The sequence below is a fragment of the Clarias gariepinus genome, chromosome 25, assembly GCF_024256425.1.
Source record: "Clarias gariepinus isolate MV-2021 ecotype Netherlands chromosome 25, CGAR_prim_01v2, whole genome shotgun sequence".
NCBI lineage: Eukaryota > Metazoa > Chordata > Actinopteri > Siluriformes > Clariidae > Clarias > Clarias gariepinus.
This window is the reverse complement of record NC_071124.1, coordinates 10,175,663-10,193,819: the sequence shown is the minus strand read 5'-3', so window position 1 is coordinate 10,193,819 and position 18,157 is coordinate 10,175,663. Positions and strand designations below refer to the sequence as shown.

At 37.0% G+C, this 18,157-nt stretch overlaps 1 protein-coding gene across 3 annotated transcripts in view; it reads right to left on the bottom strand.

Annotated features, from left to right (window-relative positions):
* Positions 1–1,434: 1,434 nt before the first annotated feature.
* kcnq3 (potassium voltage-gated channel, KQT-like subfamily, member 3) overlaps positions 1,435–18,157 on the bottom strand; it is a 43,362-nt gene continuing 26,639 nt past the window's right edge. For all 3 annotated transcript variants that reach the window (XM_053487263.1, XM_053487262.1, XM_053487261.1), the window contains 9 exons: positions 16,701–16,796; positions 16,193–16,287; positions 14,213–14,239; positions 9,515–9,750; positions 7,667–7,772; positions 6,954–7,085; positions 6,762–6,857; positions 4,291–4,375; positions 1,435–4,174 (listed from right to left, as the gene is read on the bottom strand). In XM_053487263.1, coding sequence (XP_053343238.1) covers positions 3,614–4,174; positions 4,291–4,375; positions 6,762–6,857; positions 6,954–7,085; positions 7,667–7,772; positions 9,515–9,750; positions 14,213–14,239; positions 16,193–16,287; positions 16,701–16,796 — 1,434 coding nt within the window. In that variant the 3' untranslated portion in view covers positions 1,435–3,613. The remainder of the gene's footprint in view (positions 4,175–4,290; positions 4,376–6,761; positions 6,858–6,953; positions 7,086–7,666; positions 7,773–9,514; positions 9,751–14,212; positions 14,240–16,192; positions 16,288–16,700; positions 16,797–18,157) is intronic.

Sequence of the window (18,157 nt, the reverse complement as noted above, 5' to 3'; positions counted from 1 at the left end):
TGTGATAGAAGTGAAGTTTTTTAGCTTTAGGTTAATACAAAAAAACATAGCATTAAACATTTTGGCTGTAATTGGCTGTAAAAAAAAAATGTAAGCCATCCTGTTAGACTTAAATGTAAATTTTGTATCGTCATATGTAGGAGTCATTCTTTGATTTAATGCATAGGTTTTGGAATGATGCAGTCAGATCCTCAATCCCAAGTCCTCAAAAACCGGTGAAAGGGCTTAAAACAGGCTGTGGAGAGCCCCTTATAATTTGATAGATCTGGAGAGTTTTTGATTTGAATAAAGTTGCTAAATCAAGATATGTAATTATAAGAATGACAGGAGAAAATATTGCACTTAGAATATATGTACGCACTTAATAATTCAGTCCCTCTAAAATGGTCCCACTATTCATGTTATGCTTTTTCATTTTACCTACCCACTTTTAAACAAAGTTGGGTTTAAACCCCAAAGGCAGAAGCTTCTACAATTGAAACGCAGTTAATCTTCATAGGACGTTGATCAATGTCTATAGCATATACATCAATCAGCCATAGCATTATGACTACTGACAGGTAAACAACAATAATTATCTCATTACAGAGGCATGTGGAGGTGGTTCATTCAGCAGCAAGTGAACATTTCGTCCCTGAAGGTGATGTGTTTTAATCCAATTGTAAAGATTTAAGTGACTTTGACAATGGCTAAATTGTGATTGCTAGACAACTGGGTCAGAATAACTCCAAAACTGCAGGTCATGTGGGATTTTAGTGCTGCAGTGGTCACGATCTACCAAAAATGGTCCAAGGAAGAAAAAGACAGCTACAGGGTCATGATTGGCCAGGGATTATTGATTATTGTTGGGGGTGAAGACTGGCCCATAAAATCCAATCCAATAGAAGCGCTACTGTAACTCAAGCTGATGAAAAAGCTAATGTTACTTCCAGTAGAACGGTGTCAGAACAAATGGCCAGGTCTGATGAATCATGCTTTCTTTACATTATGTGGATGGCCCTACCTGTGGAAGAGCCTGCAAAGGCAGTTTGACGTTCTGATGTTCTGCTGGGAAACCTTGGGTCCTGCTATTCATGTTGATGTTATTTGGACACCACCTACTGTACAGTACCTAAACATTTCTGCTGATAAAGTACACCACTTCATGGAAACTGTATTCTCTGATGGCAGTGCCCTAATACAGAAGTATAATGCTCCCTGCCACATTGCGAAAATGGGTCAAGAATGGCTTAAGGAACTGTGAGATATGCTGGAAAAACAAGTCTAATCCACAATGGCCCCTTCTTGCAACTTGCAGGACTTAAAGGATCTTCTGCTGACAGCTTGGTGCCAGATACCACATTTTATGAGAGTTGTTGTATTTTAAATTCATTTTTTTTTAATAACTTCAACCAAAGGCATAATTGGATACATTTTTATTAATAACTGGTGCAATGTAACATAAAAAAATTAATAAAGACATCTGCACATTGTTTCTGTAGGTCAATCTATTAAACTGGTCAAGACCAGGGTATAAATAAAAAGTTTATTATTTAAAAACCTGGAATGAATAGCTCAGAAGGCCACTAGTGTGAACTCATCTAATTTGCAAGTTAAAAAGAAAAAGAACAAATTGCAATTGGCTGGGGCCTAGTAAAACAAAAAGTACAATTTGTAGAGCATTTTGGTGATTGGCTGGTTTATCCAAAAACAAAATATGTGGCTATAAGGAACCTGTACTCCAAAATGGCAAGGCACAAATAATGAATAGCAGTCATTAGTCAGTGATGGCAGGCTGTTTGTGAGTTTACAGTACATAAGTCAATGGTCAATGTCTGAGTTATCAAAATCCATTCAAGCAAACATACACATACACAAGCAAACATGCATGAAAAAGTGTGAGCTTATGTGTACATAACAGAAACATAAATAACTATATAGATTCAGGAGTCATTTTTGATTTCCTTTTCATACTTGACACAGTTGTTTAATTTAATTCTGCGAATAGCAAAAACAGAATCATTCCAGTTTTTTGTGTGTGTATTTTAGTGCACATTTTCAGTGTTGGGCATTAATGACTCAGCAGTCCAAAAATCTTTCTATGCAGACTACAACAAAGTTCAACAATCAAAGTTGAAATATATAAAACATGGCTCTTCACGCCCAAGTTAGACTGTCCTGGCTTGGTGTATTCAGCCCTGTTAAAGATCTGAACGCCAAACTGATATTTGGTCACATAGGTTTCATGATTATGTCAGAATGATGATATAGTTTTATTACATAAATAAAAAGCATGTTGACATTTTTTTTTTAAGATTTGCAGCAAGGGTTACATTTTTTTGGACAAAGAGAAAAAACACCTGATGTTTAGATGGCTGGAGTTTGTTGTTAACCTGATTTAGATAATTTGGTTGGATAATAATAATAATAATAATAATAATAATAATAATAAGCCATGGGTCAAAAACATTCATATGAAAACCTCATAAAAATCACATGGGGTTACAATAACTTATTCTTATTTGCATCCCATTACATATTATTAAAGTCCAAAAAAGTCGATGTGACATGCTAAGTTTTTAATAATGAGCTAATGGTACTGAAAGGACTATCTTTTTGAGTTGGGAAGCTGAGTATTATGCACTTGTACATAAAAATGTCTTTTTACAAATCATTTGAAGTAGTTTCTACAGGAAGACTTCTTCATGCCACAAACGAATGAAAGGAGCCACTTGAGGTGGTCAGACAGCCCCTGATTGGCACCCACTAGAGCTGGCAAAGTATCATCATATAATAATATAAGCCAGAAATGAATAGAGTGGCTAAAAGTGACCACACTCAGTGTCCATAACCTGAAATTATTCTTGAAGGTTAAGTATGCTAACTGTGGATTTCAGAACTAACATTCTCTGAGCTGGCAGTTATGAAAGCTATGAAAGTCATTTGACCACAGTACAGATTCCAAAGTGAGTGGCTGGACAAAAGTAATGTGAAAAAAGCAGCATTGGAGAGACTCTGGTCTAGTCACCCCAATTCACAATACAAGTACTCGAGACATCCAAGGAAGTGCACTTGGTAATGATGATGATGATGATGTGACATAGTTACACACATTTCCTTCAACAGCCAATTAATTTATAACAAATAATCTGCATTTCAAAAGAAACATAAAATTAGTGCAAAACAATAGGAAAATATAATGACCATTAACTGCTCTAAAGGTGAGTGCCATGCAGTCCATGCATATGATGAAAAACAGATGATTGTAAATATAAAAATAAGTGTACAAAAATGGCATAGCATTTGATTTTCTTTCTTTCTTTCATTCATTCTTTTCTTTTTTCCAGAATTTTCAATTTAATGTATGTCCTTCTTGGTCTGCACTTGTGCAATGTCTACCACTAAAGACAAACAATAAAACGCATGCATTCCATGCAGTGCTCCTAGCTTTGCAGCGGTAAAGCATGTTGATATATATTTGTATATATTCCATTAATAACGATATTGTGTTGCGTGTGTGCTGTACAGAGTCTGCAATTAAAAAAACAGTCTATATACTGTTACATTTGCATTTGTGTATATGTGGTTACATATGAATTTGTGTGTGAGTATGTGTGTAAGAAAGAGAGAGAGATCAAGGTGGGGTGATCCACAAATCCTCTGTCGAGAACACATCTCCAGTAGAGGACAGTGGAGCCTGTCCACTTGGAGTAAAAGGTTCCGTGTCTGTATCTGTCTCACCCTCTGCTAAATATTGGCACTCATGACCCCAACTTAGTCTTGCCATGACTCCTGATCCATTGCCTGTGATCTCCTCTCTCTCGGCAGAGATGCTGAAGCCACTGGGTGATCGCTCTAACTCCTCATGTGTGACAGACAGCAGTGACAGTGGTGTGCCTGCCCTCTGGTCCAAATACAGCCGTTCAGATAGTTCAAAGTGGGAGTTAGGTGAGTGACTTGGCAGTGGGCTGATGGGAAGGACAGTGGGGCGGGGTGGGTTTGTTTGTGACAGTGTGTGCGAGTGTATGTAGTACTGACTGTAGGGAACAGGCGGGGCATAGGTGCAGTACACTCGATCTCCACTGATACTGACAGTGACATCACTGCGCTCCATGGTAATGGGGGCAGGGGGTGTAAGGTCGTACTGCATGTGCATGTCCACCAAGAAGTCAAGTTTCTTCTCCATGTCTGTCACCTGCAGCAATGCCAGAAAACTGTAATTATTTTCTTTGAAAAACATCCTTAACAACTTAAAAGAAAATATATTAGGAAACAAATGAGTTCGAAAAGGATTTGTGAGCAGAAAGTTACCTGTCGTTCTACACGCACAAATCTGCCCATCAAACTTTGGTCTTCAGTATCTGGCAGGACAGCTTTAGTCAGATAAGCCTCATGTCTGAGAGAGAGAGAGAGAAAGAGATAAGGAGAAAGTGGAGCCTTTGATTCCACCTTCTGCTACTACTAATAAGAGTAATTTATAATTATTATTTAATAGTACTTCTTTTTCTCCTTCTTCCTCATATTATTATTATTATTATTATTATTATTATCAACATGTATGACATGATGTGTGACATCTTGTATGTTTCATAAGCATGTTCTGAATTGGTTGCGTGCCATGACCCTAAATCTAAGCAACAATCTAAGCATTAATATGACACTGAATATCCCTGGAAAATAGTGGAAAAAAAGCATCTCTTTGTTTTTAGAAGGTGATCCTCCATTATGTCTGAGAACAAAATCTTCTCCTATTAAATGTTATTTTAACATGCTAGCAGTGGCACAGAACCACTCAGTACTCACAAATTAGCATCCGAATCACCAAACTAATTGCAAATAATAGTTCAATATAATAAATAATATTAAATGTTTTTCAGGGTGAACTATTCCTTTATAAGTTCTATTTTCAAGCAGACACAAATATATGAGGGTTAACACCAGGGAATCCTGTGTTCTGCAGTGAAAGAGGCCGCTCAGGCGTGCGTGGAGCGGATCATCAAGGGCTGCTGACCCTGAAAACCTGCCAGCAGAATGCTATTTTCGAATCCATTTTGGCCTCAAATCCCACCTGTATTAATGCAAAGCAACAGCAAAACAACATTTTCCTGACTGACGAGCAGTTCACTACTTCAAAATACAAAACCTACTTTACCAAAAAGATTATCCATAACAAATGAGAAATGTGTATTAGACAGCTGTGTCGTAATACCCTATATTCTTTTTTTCATTTTAAAATTAAGAGTATATTTTACTCTAGTCCACTACATTTTATTCAGTTTCTGTAAACAATCAATGTGAACATCATGGTAATACTGGGCTTGCAATTTTTAATATTGGTCTTTTAACCAGGCAAGAATGATGTAGCATAATTTTTTAATTACTTATGTATTTTTGAGAACAACACAGGGTCACAATTATACATACAATGTCAAAAATGTCCGTACAGTTTACCTTTAACACTCTTGGTAATCATCAGCAAACTTCTGGCAGAATTCTGGTTGGATATTTGACATTCGTCTTGACAGAATTGGTAGTATTTGGTACAGGCCCAACTTACAGTAATAGCACGGTCCACAACTTTTCAATAGGATTGGGGCCCTTATCCATTCCATGGCCAACTCTGATATGCATCTGGGCTCACTATCCTGTTGGAACACTCAATTTTATCCATGTTTCATACATCCAATTGATGATTTAAAGTTATACTAAAGAAATTTGAGGTAGTCATTACTCCATTTTCTTTGTATAATGCACCAGTTTCACTGACTGCAAAACAGCCCCAACACATCAGACTACCACCACCATGCTTAACAAGTGATACAGGCTTGTTTTTGACCATTCAATCTAATTTTCAGCTACTGTATCTAGCAATCTGCAGTTGTTTCCTGACTGTGTAAATCTTTGATCCTCTTTCCCGGATCTGCAAGAAGCTGCTTGGAATTTACCATGGTACTGAGTGTTTGGAAAATCCAATGACTGCTGTCAAACAAATACTTTTTACGGTGGCACGGGTAACTTCCAGCTAGACTCAATTATCATCAATAACAGAAAGTTCACCAAATAACTGGCATTTCAGAACTTTCACCACCACTAAAATAAATAACCTATGGGCACATATGTATAATTTTGACCCTGTGTTAATATGAGAAAATCCAACATTGTGCTATTACACAATTAAACCATGTGCTACTATATTTGTGGGATTATTGCATTAAAGGCTTCAGATTTGTATTGCACTTGTGGGCTTTTATTGTGTTTTCATTATGTGGGTTTAAGATAAGAATCCATTATCTCGTAAGCATGTTCATAAACACTGATAAATTTCATTGTTGCCATGGATGTTGAAAATCTTGTTTGTATCACTAGACAAATGCATCCTGTGTAGCTGTAGTGAGATGTTGTTGGTCATAGAGTAATCAGGAATGTGTACTAATGCACATTCAGTACTAATGAGAAGCGCTGAATTTGTTCTGATCAGATACAACATCTTAATTTACACATTTATTCACAAATAACATTTTGTTGGTGATGTAAAATAGGAATAATATTAGTGCAGCATAGCAAAATGTTACCTGTTTCCTTATACAAAAAAGCTTGGTATTGAAAAAAGGTACTTTACTTTAAAAATCTTACTTTAAAAATGTAGTTAACTCCTTCTCTCCACTGCTCATGTGTTAAAAAACATCATTCAATCTGCATGAAACTTTAAAACATTCAATATGCAGTACACGTTAGCTACATGTATGTTCATGATTTTGTTATGACATTTATTAATTTTTTACCTGGGAGACTGTTGAGATGGATAGGGGAAAGGTGTTTTTTGGGGCTTTTTATGTTTTGGAGTGAGAGGTGGACCGGGAGAAAAGATCAAATCTACTCTGTGGAGAAAGAAAAACACAGGACATATTTAGTGTGAGCTCACTAGATTACAGGTCTCCGACCACCCCACAGAGAGGGATAAGTGTGCTAGTTACCTTGACTGGAGGTATTTGATCCTGCATAGCATGTCCAAGTGTCCTGCAGAGTACTGCTCTATCACATCTTTTACATCATATGGCCTCAGGGTCTCCTTAAAACGCTTTTTATTCAACAGGAATATCAGAATCCTGATAGACACAAACAAGGGAATCAAAGATCTTATTTAGGTCATGCTCCTTTGATGCTTAAATATGTTTTGCTTTTTCCCCACAAAACTGCAGCTTTTATTTAAATGAGATACATAATGAGCATAAACTATTTCTTCTTGTTTTCTTGGCTGGTATTTAACAGTTCATAACATCAGCCTTTTAAAAAAAGCATATTTGCCACAAGAGACGATAGAGAGGTTTTATAAGGGGATATTTTCAGCAGACGACACTTTCTTTCTTGTCATTAATCATTGGGAATAGTCGAGGAGTTCAGATATATTTAACGTGCATCCAAATGTGAGCGCAGATCCATTAGGGCAGACTGAAGTGATGTGTAATGCTTAGATGTGGGGGTGAGATATTCATCCCATCTGAAAAAACACACTATCATCTATACTGTCTCAGCAATACTTAACTGCAAAGGGCAATGCCGGGTTAAGACAAACTAAGAAAACATGTCCATGTGTCTAGGTGCTCTTATTATGACTTTTGTTATAATGTTAGTCCATGTTTATACATGCGTTCTTTTTATGTCAATTTCTGTAAGGGGATTTGCTTACCGGAGTGCTCTGATGACTAATTTAAGAGTAGGAATCATCTCCTCCATCAGGATGTCAGGCGGGAAGCCCTTTTCTTCAGGGGTGGGGTCTGGCAACCCGGCCGCATCTACAGGAAGATGTAACAGCTATTACAAATATAATTCTATAAGAATACTTTAGAATCTACATTTATGTGTAAAAATTACATTACAGTTAATATACTGTGTAACCATGTGTTTATGGTTAATTTTTATGCTATACGGCATATGGTTTATGGAATAATTCTTAAAGTAAATGCAGGCTTGAGTGGAATTGGTAGGAAAACAGTTTATTTGACCCGTGGGCTGTTTAAATAATATAAATGTAAGTTGCTCTGGAGAACAGCATCTTCCAAATGTTTTGAACATCGATTATTCTAACTACATACTGTACCGTGTGAAAGTATTAGGCAAATGCTGTAAAGTAAGAATGCTTTCAAAAGTAGAAGTGTTAATACAGTAGCTTATTTTCATAAATTTACAAAAATGGAAAATAAACTAACAGAACAGCAATCCAAATCCAACCACTACTTGGTGTGACCACCCACTGCCTGAAAAACAGCATCAGTTCTTCTAGGTACACTTGCGCACAATTTTTGAAGGACCTCGGAAGGTAGGTTTTTCCAAACATTTATGAGAACTACTGTAATCACAGATCTTCTGTGGATGTAGGCTGCTTCAAATCCTTCTGGCTCTTCGTGTAATCCCAGACAAACATGATGTTGAAATCAGGGCTCTGTGGTGGCCAGACCATCACTTCCAGGACTCGTTGTTCTTCTCTATGCTAAAGACAGTTCTTAATGACATTAGCTGTATGTTTGTTGTCCTAAATTAAATAAATTTGGGGCTTATCAGACTTCTCCCTGATGGTACTGCTCGATGGAAAAGTATCTGTCTGTATTTCTCAGAATTGACTCTTTAACTCTGACCGAATCTTTAACTCCATTTGCAGAAATGCAGCCCCAAACCTGAAAGAAACCTTCCACCATTTGCCTTCAGACACTCATTATATTACCACTCTACAGCTAAATATTAAAAATTTTGTCTCATCAATCCAGAGTTCCTAATGCCATTCTTCTGCACCCCAGTTTCTATATTTTCGTGCATAGTCAAGTTGCTTTATCATTGCTCTTTCTTTTATTTTTTTTCTTCAAAAAAAACTTGAACAGCACATCTTAAAACCCAAGCCTGCTTTAAAAGCTGTGCCTGCGAGAGACATTGCTGATGCAGTATAACTACCTTGTACAGTGTCTTCCGCAGCCTCACCTTAGTAGCAGAGTTTTACTGCTTCTCACCCAGTTTTAAGACTCCTACACAGTGGTTTCTGTTTCAATTATTTGCCATTTTTTAATCTACATATGAAATTGATGATCATTAACACCTGCTTGGTCTAATTGGTTAATTCTACACCTGACAATCCTACGAAATACCTGACTTTCTGCAAGAATTGATGCTGGTTTGAAGCCCCAAATATTTTTTTTTTTTTTGTCTGTTTGCCCCCCTTGTAAATTGATGAAAAAGAAACAATTAAACGACAGTACAGTATATATTTTTGAAAGCATTTTAACTTTAAAGCATTTCTTCCCTCCTGCCTAGAACTTTTTACACAGTTAAATTATTTATTATATATTTAATTTTATGTTTAAGTCCCCCTAACTGTATTAAAAATCATACAAAAACTTATCAATTTATTTTAAATAAAATGACTTAGTTCTTCAACAGCAAATTAAAATAAAAATCACAATTATTTCAAGCTTTTGAGATTGTACAGGTTGTGCCATGGGGCAGTCTGCATGCTCCAGAAATTTTATGAGCGTGTGTGTGCGTGTACCCTCTGAACTTTGTCTCAGAGAGTAGGCTTTCATTCTGAATGCAGTCCTGAATCTCTCTCTGTTGCTGAAGCCAGCAGGTTTTGCCTCTTTAGACGGGCTCTCTTCAGCCGCCTCTGTTGGTCCACCATTCCCTGCTCCACTCCCAGGATTCCCAGAAGGCATCATAAGCCAACCTCTCACTGAAGATGGCCTTGGCGTGGGCAGCCGAACACGATCCAGCAGAGTCAGCTTCTGACTGAGACATACAGGGATACAGCACTGTTTAATTGCCTACCACAGGGCTTGGTAGTGTTTCATGTCCTACAGTATACTCATGAAAAGGGGTTCAGACAGAAAAAATACATTTGGAACGAATGACCAATGAGAAGATGAGAGCTAAGAAAGAAACAAGGATAATGTGGTAGAATCAATGGGTACATGCAATCATAATTTAGTGATTCTTACTCCTAATTGTGAACAGTATGTAAGTAAGTGACAATAGGGACTAAACTGCCTCACAAAATGTACAAAACATTAAACATTTAAAAGATGGGAATTTTTTAATTAAATTTTAAAAATTCCAATTTTATTTTTTACATACACAGTCATATATGCAGTGAAATGCTTAATTCTTTACATATCCCAGCTTCTTGTTGGTAGGCAGGGGTCAGAGCGCAGGGTCAGCCATTTTTATGGCGCCCCTGGAGCAGACAGGGTTAAGGGCCTTGCTCAAGGGCCCCACAGCGGCAACCTGGCGGAGCTGGGGTTCGAACCGCCGATCTTCCGATTCATAACTCAGAGCCTTAACACACTGAGCCACCACTGCCCATTTGAGTCATTAATAAATAAATAATTTAAATCTTTGGTCACATTGCTGTTTTAAATAAAATAACATTACTAAAACTTTTAAATGACTTTTATTCATGCTGTAGGAAAACCCTAGAGTGGACTTATTTTTTTTATAGCACAACTTATGTGTAACTCTTTAAGCTGGTTAACACTCGTAATAAGATTAACATATAACACTGCTGTAATTAACTAAGAAAACTTAGCCTCTCTTTGATACTCTCTGTTATTACACTAGGGGGCAATATAGAGCAAAACCTCAGGTTTATCGACTGACAACATGACAGTAAGGAAGTAAAACCAAAGGTAATGTGTCAAAGTGGAAGACTGCCAAGGCCACTTAGGTCACTCATGTTGACAAGTATTAGCAAAGAACAAACATGTTGTGGTTTTTACAGGGGTATATTCAACAATCAGCCATAACATTAAAATCACTGAGAGGTGAAGTGAATAACATTGATTATATGCTTATATTGACACCTGTCAAGGAATGAGATGTATTAAGCAGCGAGCAGGTGATATGCTAAAAGCAGGACGTATGGATAAGCATAATGATCTAAAAGACTTACAAGATCTAACAAGGCTCTCTAAAAGGCAAGGTCTTCCGGGGTTTTCCTAGTAAGCAGTGGTTAGTACCTCACAAAAGTAGGTAAAAAATGGCCACTGGTGAACTAGTGACATAGTTATGGGGGTCTAATACTCATTAATCACTTATACAAAATTAGGCAGCTGATTTTATTGTCATGGCTGATCTGTATAGAGTGATTGCAGTTGATGTCACCAGTTGGCCCTGATCCACTTACAGGACTCTGCTGCCTTTTAGCAATGTCTAGAAAACCTAGTTTTCTAGACATTGTTCAATATACATTGTCAATTATATAATATATAATACATATACATAAAACTTAAAGTACTACACATTGCTCCATCTGCTTTGTGTGCTTTTAATGGGTTCCTCTTTTATTTTTTAATCCTCTAAACCTTTATTGAAGCAGAACGTTTCCAGACCTGTTCCTAAATTGTAAATAAAGACATATGTAAAATATCACTGTTTCTCTATCAGTTTAATCTGCCGGCCTGCTGTTTGTCAGTTCTGCATCCACACTCTTATTGGTTTACAGCTAGACATGGGGTCATTCGTCTCATTTGTTAAACCACATTACAAAACAGGTACTGTTTATCTGATTGGTCAAGAACATACATCACATTTGCCCAGATTCTGTGTGAAATGAAATTTACTCCATATTAATTTCTTGTTTATACCACTGTCACTTAAAAGCTATATTGCATGTGTCTAGTAATTATGCGGCTATACTGAATATCGTCATTGGTAATCAGCTGATATTCAGTATAACTACACTTTTGCTCATGATATATTTTTTCATTTTATTATGAATATTGTTGCTTTTTACTGGTATTTCATTTCATTTTTCCTCTTGCTCTAAAATATATGAAAAATGTGAATAGTTATTCCACAATGTACCCCTAATAAAAGTATTTAAGTATTTCATACTCATTTCACTAAGCTGCTTTTTGCGAGAACCATTAGTTTGACTATCGTTAGGCGATAGCTGGTCACATTGATCGATGACTTCACACCAGCACTCTGTTTTTGGCTGAGAGAAGCCTTGAAATCTTGTCCACATGGTAATATTGTCTACCAACTAGTTTCTCTGCTTCTGGCTCCTCCTGTTATTATTCCTATTATTATAACCCTGTCATCATGGCTTATTTAATAGAACCAGTCGGGCTTTCGCAGGATATGGCCATATATTAGTAAGTAAGCCAGATTGAAAAATTCTAAATTTCTATAAGCTTTTGTTATTGTCTTTCTTCCTCTTTGTGCAAAATAAAAAATTTTGTATTACTGTGTCACCATGTACAATATTTGATTATGGATTACTTTTTCATGAAGAACAATTTTCAAGACTTCTAGTCTTTTATTGTAATCAACATTTCTGTGGTTTACAGTACGTGTGGTTTTCAAGCCTATACTGGCAATCTTGCTCAGTGAGGAGGACTTTCTTCAACTGATTGTCTGTAGATTCAAATACTCGATCTGGCTTGACTTCTAACATTAAAACGTACATCAGTAAAATACAGCCTTGGGATTCTCCTTCGGGGGTTGTGGGTGTGACTTTAAAGAGAAATCACTTAAGGGAAATACCATATTTCTATGAATTATTCAGTAATGCTTTCACCTTGCTGATACTGTACAGACGCTACTGCTACTGTACTCACGTTACACCAGAGATACAGAGAGACATACAGAGAAAGAGACAGAGAGAGACAGAGAGAGAGAGAGAGAGAGAGAGAGAGAGAACTGCAAATGACATTTTTGATCTTTTTTAAATGTCAAAATGGTCATATGGTCTACAGCAGGGTATTAGCTAGTGTAGTTTGCCTTGATCGTTTCACAGACCTTTAAACCTTGGTTAATCCTTTACACAACTTTCTCACACAAGCACATTTTTACACACAGCCTGCGAAAGAAACCAGACACTCTTTTCAGGGAAAATGCCCTAAAACCACTCAGAGTATTCTGTATTGGCCAGTCCCTTAGGAAAGTCCCTCAGACACAGACTGATCTCTCCTGAGTGCTGTGAAATGTAGGGGATTGCACTGGTGAGAGAAGGTTTAAGAAGACACAGACTGTCTTCTGAGACAGATCAGACAGAGTTACAACTGATTACCATGCAGTTTGAGAAGACCCCCCCCCCCCCCCCCCCCACACACACACACACACACACACACACAAAATCACTTCTCACGGAGCTTGAATCATCTATAGACAAATGCGGGACTTTGATGTGTGTGTATGTGGGGTGTATAAGCGAACAATGACTGGAAGAAAGGTGTTCTCAGTAAAAGAAACAACACGACAAGACAGTCACCTGTACCATCGGGGGGGAAAAAAGCAGGAATAAAAGAGTAAATGATGAAAATAATAGACTAATACATAAATAACGATAATTAAAAGTAATGTGTGTGTGTGTGTGTGTGTGTGTGTGTGCTTGCGTGTGGTTGTGTGTGTGTGTGTGTGTGTGTGTGTGTGTGTGTGTGTGTGCTTGCGTGTGTGTGTGTGTGTATATGCTGCTCTAGTTAGGAAATTAATGGACTGTCTAATGATAATATCAGACTACAAGTTCCCAGACTTCCCAGGTTCTGAGAAAGTGTGTGTGAGAGAAAGAGAGTCTATTTTGTGGGTGAGAGAGAGATGTAACTTGATTATTACGAGAACATGGATTACAACACAAGGGTTGGGAGTAATTCCCAGACCATGCAGCACATTCCTCTCAGGTCTCTCATTTCTCTCTCTCTCTCTCTCTCTCTCTCTCTCTCTCTTTCACACACTTTACACAATTTACTGCACTTAATATATAGTGGTGGGTCAGTGTCTGTGTCAAGGACATCTACCACACACACACATACACACACACACACACACACACACACACACACACACCCTTATACTGATGCTTTACCTCTCAAACCATCTATCTTCCACTTTATACCGCTCCTGACATCTCTCATCAATCCAGGACTAAGACAGACACACCCTCTGTCTCTCTGAACCATCTTTTTTTTTTTCAGTACCCCACAAATCTATCTTTTCTAATGACTTCAGAAAGACGTCATACATCGCAGTGGTCTGTACACCCTAATGACTGTACTCATTACGCAGAAGGATGGGATGTTCAGTAGTACACTCACATATAACCCGGGATATTATGTCTGCTGTGCCAAAATAATGGCAGCAGTTATTGGGAGTTATTTAGGGAAACACATTATACAGGAACATTAATCTCACACTTTATACCAGCTATAATAAGATAGAGAAATGAGAAGATGAAAGGGAAATAAAAACCTACCTTGCAATTGCTTCCAGATTTTCTTTTCTTTAGATAAAAGAAGACATACTTGAAGTTAGCAAGCAAATCACTTTCTGCTTACATGTTAACACACACACAAAAGAATTTCATTTAGGAATAATCATAACCAGAAAAGTGCTTGATCATATTGGATAGCTGGCACACTTGTAACACCCTTATTCCTTTAAATGCATGCAGCTATGATTTCACTACATTCTCTCTTTTATTTGTCTGATTGAAAAAAAGGCCTTGCACTCTTGCTGAAGTGGAATCTTAACTACTGTTCGAAACGACATCTTGCTTTAGCAGGTTTTATAAGGTTAAGGGTGGAGCACAGAGATAGAAATTGTAATGATGAACTTAAATGAATGCAGAATTTATCAAAATATTTTTTTATTTGTTTTATGAGGTTTGTTCAAGTCAAAGGTGGACTTGTGCTGAAATTTCTTATGAATTAGGCTGTTGAATTTATTAACATGAAACATTAACATTATTTACAATGAAAAATGTTATAAAGAAGTCGATATGTCTGTGAATTCCAGCCAAAGTGCCCTTGAACAATTACAGAGAGAAATGCCTGATCTTTAAATGCCTGATCTTTCAAAATTTTAGGACTATGAAAGGAGTTCTTTGGAAACCGGCATTTCAGACGTGAAACAGGCAATCTGATCATGGCTACGATGTACTGAGAAAACTTTCTACATTGATGGTATCGAAGCACTAGTGATAGATAAGTGCATTGGTGTAGCGGGGGATTATATAGAAAAATGAAGGCAGTTTTTACTTTTATAACTGTATTCTGTTATTATTCAGGATTAAAAATCCCTGTTTGACTTGAACACCCCTCGTATATCACAGTAAGAACAATATCATAGTGATTTTGGTTACCATAAAATGAATTGAAGATAAAGAAATAGAAAATAGTGCAGCACAGAGGCTTAGTGGTTAGTACTGTCGGGTCCAGGTTCGATTACCAGCCAGGTTCGATTCCTGCCCCTGTGTGCATGGAGTTTGCATGTTCACCCCGTGCTAGGTGAATTTTCTCCCACAGTTCAAAGACATGTAGATTAGGCTAATTGCCATTCCAAAATTCCCCATAGTGTGTGAATGAGTATGTGAGTGTGTGTACGTGTATGGATTGGCACCCTGTCCAGGGTTTACCCCGCCTCATGCCCTAAGTTCCCTGGCATACTGTATGCTCCAGGCCTTCCACGACCCTGTCCAGGGGGATAAACCAGTATAGACGATGAATAAGTGAGAAATAGAAAAGAAGGATTTGAGATCATCAATCTATTACAGTGCATCTATAAGTGAATGTTCGGTATATGTAAAGTGACAGTTTCAATGATCTGTTGTAATATTTTCTACACTACCCATAAAGGTATTTCGTGCTGAGGAAGGCAATTATCTATTAAATACTGCAAAATAAAGAACTGTATTACCAAAGTACATTTATAGCATTTGACAGACACCCTTGTCTCATTTATCTCATCGCAGCTGACAAGGCCCAATTTGGTGGTGCTGGGATTTGAACCCTTTTGAACAGATATTCAACATCATATACACGGAGCTACAACCAACCTCTGCAAGCATTTGTATTTTTTTAACAAAATGTTTAAATATACATATACAGAAAAATAAAACACAACACTACAGTAAATTGCAAATACTAAATATAACTTCATATACTCTAGTCTGCATCTATTCACACACTTAGTACCTCACCGTAAACTCCAGGGAGAGCTGCAGATGGCACTTCAAATGCAAAATAACTATAAAACAAATAAGCAAATTCAACATAAATCACAAAATGACAATGAAAACAATGACAAAAAAACATAACAAAACATAAAAGGTGCCACAAGAAATAATTCCATATGGGCATGAAACTAAACATGATTGATTAAATGAAAGCACAAAGCAAAAGCGAGAGAGAGAGAGAGAGAGAGAGAGAGAGAGTTAGTTCAGTGTTGTATACACCTGAAGCATGGCAGAGAGATCACTGTTTCATAGAATCTCCATGTTGCTGTAAGATCTTCTCTGACTGGATTAGTAGCATAGTATCGCCAGGCTGACTGGAATCAAAAACAAGGATGGAACATTGTAATAAAAGTCCAATCACAAACTTCACATTACTTCAGTAATACATTCTGAATGATCTAAAACTAACCGCTCCTATGATTAAGTATTTATACTTAATTTATATTAAACCAACATAATCAACCGTTTTAAACCCACCTCCCCCCAAAAAACAACTAAACCAAGCTTTAGATTCACTAATAGACTACTGAAGTATGACAGTTGTTCAGTAAAGGATACATAACTCAGCGTCACATAATTATGTATTATGTTTTATGTATTTTGTATAATTAGGTGAATGAGTACACTGTGGGGTTTGTAACTGCTAGCATGTGCTGTATAAACATGCAGTGCATGACTGTCTGAAACAGTTACTGTGTGCTGTGTGAGTTGCTAGATGCGAACGTACTTGTATGAGTCCAGCTGCAGGGTGTCTGCGTTTCTCAAAATGTTTCTGCCTGTGCTGCTCCTGCACTTTAAGAGCCAAACCAGAACCCAAAATACCCTATAAAGAAAACAAATGAAACACTGCAATCAGAAATCTCTTAACATTAAATGCTGAGAACAGGGATGCTGTGAGAGACGCTGGGCTCCTTTAAAACATAATATACTGGGCCCCCAACCTTGATGAAGTCAACACTTTTTAACTGCCCCTGCATTTTAAGGGACCCCTTCCACTTAAGGGCCCCTGGAATTGTTCTTGCTCAGTTCTCCTTTACGGCACCCTGTTTGACACAATTAGTCAAAAAAAAAAAAAAAACTCGACTAAAAACTTGACATGAAACGTCTAATCAAAGGTACGTACAGTATGGTTATAGTTGATATGATTTCCCTTGCGTGTTATCGGCTAAAACAGTATTGTCTATAGTCTATGAAAAAAGGCTTATATCAAGGACTAATTTTTATATACTTTAGTAAAAATTTTAACCTATGCCAGCTGAAAGTGAGTTGTACGTTTATCAGGTGAAGGCTTACCCTTAAACCCGAACAGATTAAACAAATGAAATGCAACAGTCTGCCCAATCATTACAATTTCAAAACCTCAACCAACACACAATTAAATGATGCCACAAACAATTCAGTAAATAATTAATGGCCTCTCAACAGCAGATGCAACATTTTTCACCTCTGCATAAGCTGCATGCTTTGTTTTACTACTGATCCAAAGATTTGATACTGTAATTGCTTCATTTTTATATCAACATACATTCATTATTTATTTATTTTTTTTCCTTAGATTGTCCCTTGCTTTTATGTTAATAGATAAATTTAATTGCAGTCGATGGCACATGTGCACAATGCACATACACATTGCCTTTTTTTTGTACAATTATATTATAATGACGGGAGTACTTTATTGTAATGGGAAGTCATAGCCTGGGTTTTATCCAGTGCATTAACCAAAAAGAGTGTAGGTTGCATTACTAATGACATTACGTGTGTGTAATTGTGTGTTCCAAGATCATATCTAAAGTGATATGTAATGGAACCGACTACAATGATTGTTTGAAACCATAAATTATCTTATTATATCCTGTCTACTATCTGGAGTCTCATTTGTCAAAGCATTTATAGAACTAGTTTTAATTATTGTATAACAAGCAGGGTAAACATAGATATTTATCACATTTTGTATCACAGCTACAGTATTTACAATGAGTGTTGATAAATCCCAAACATATAAAATCTATGTGCTTTTGTACTGTATGGACAGACTTCCCATTTCTTAAATAAATATGTCAGAAGACATATCTTGTGGTCATGGCAAAGATATTACTCTGCTTTAGATCTTGTGGAAGAATAGTAATGGACCATCATCTGTGAGGAGATAACTTATCAAATTATAAAAAAGAACAGCTATGCTTA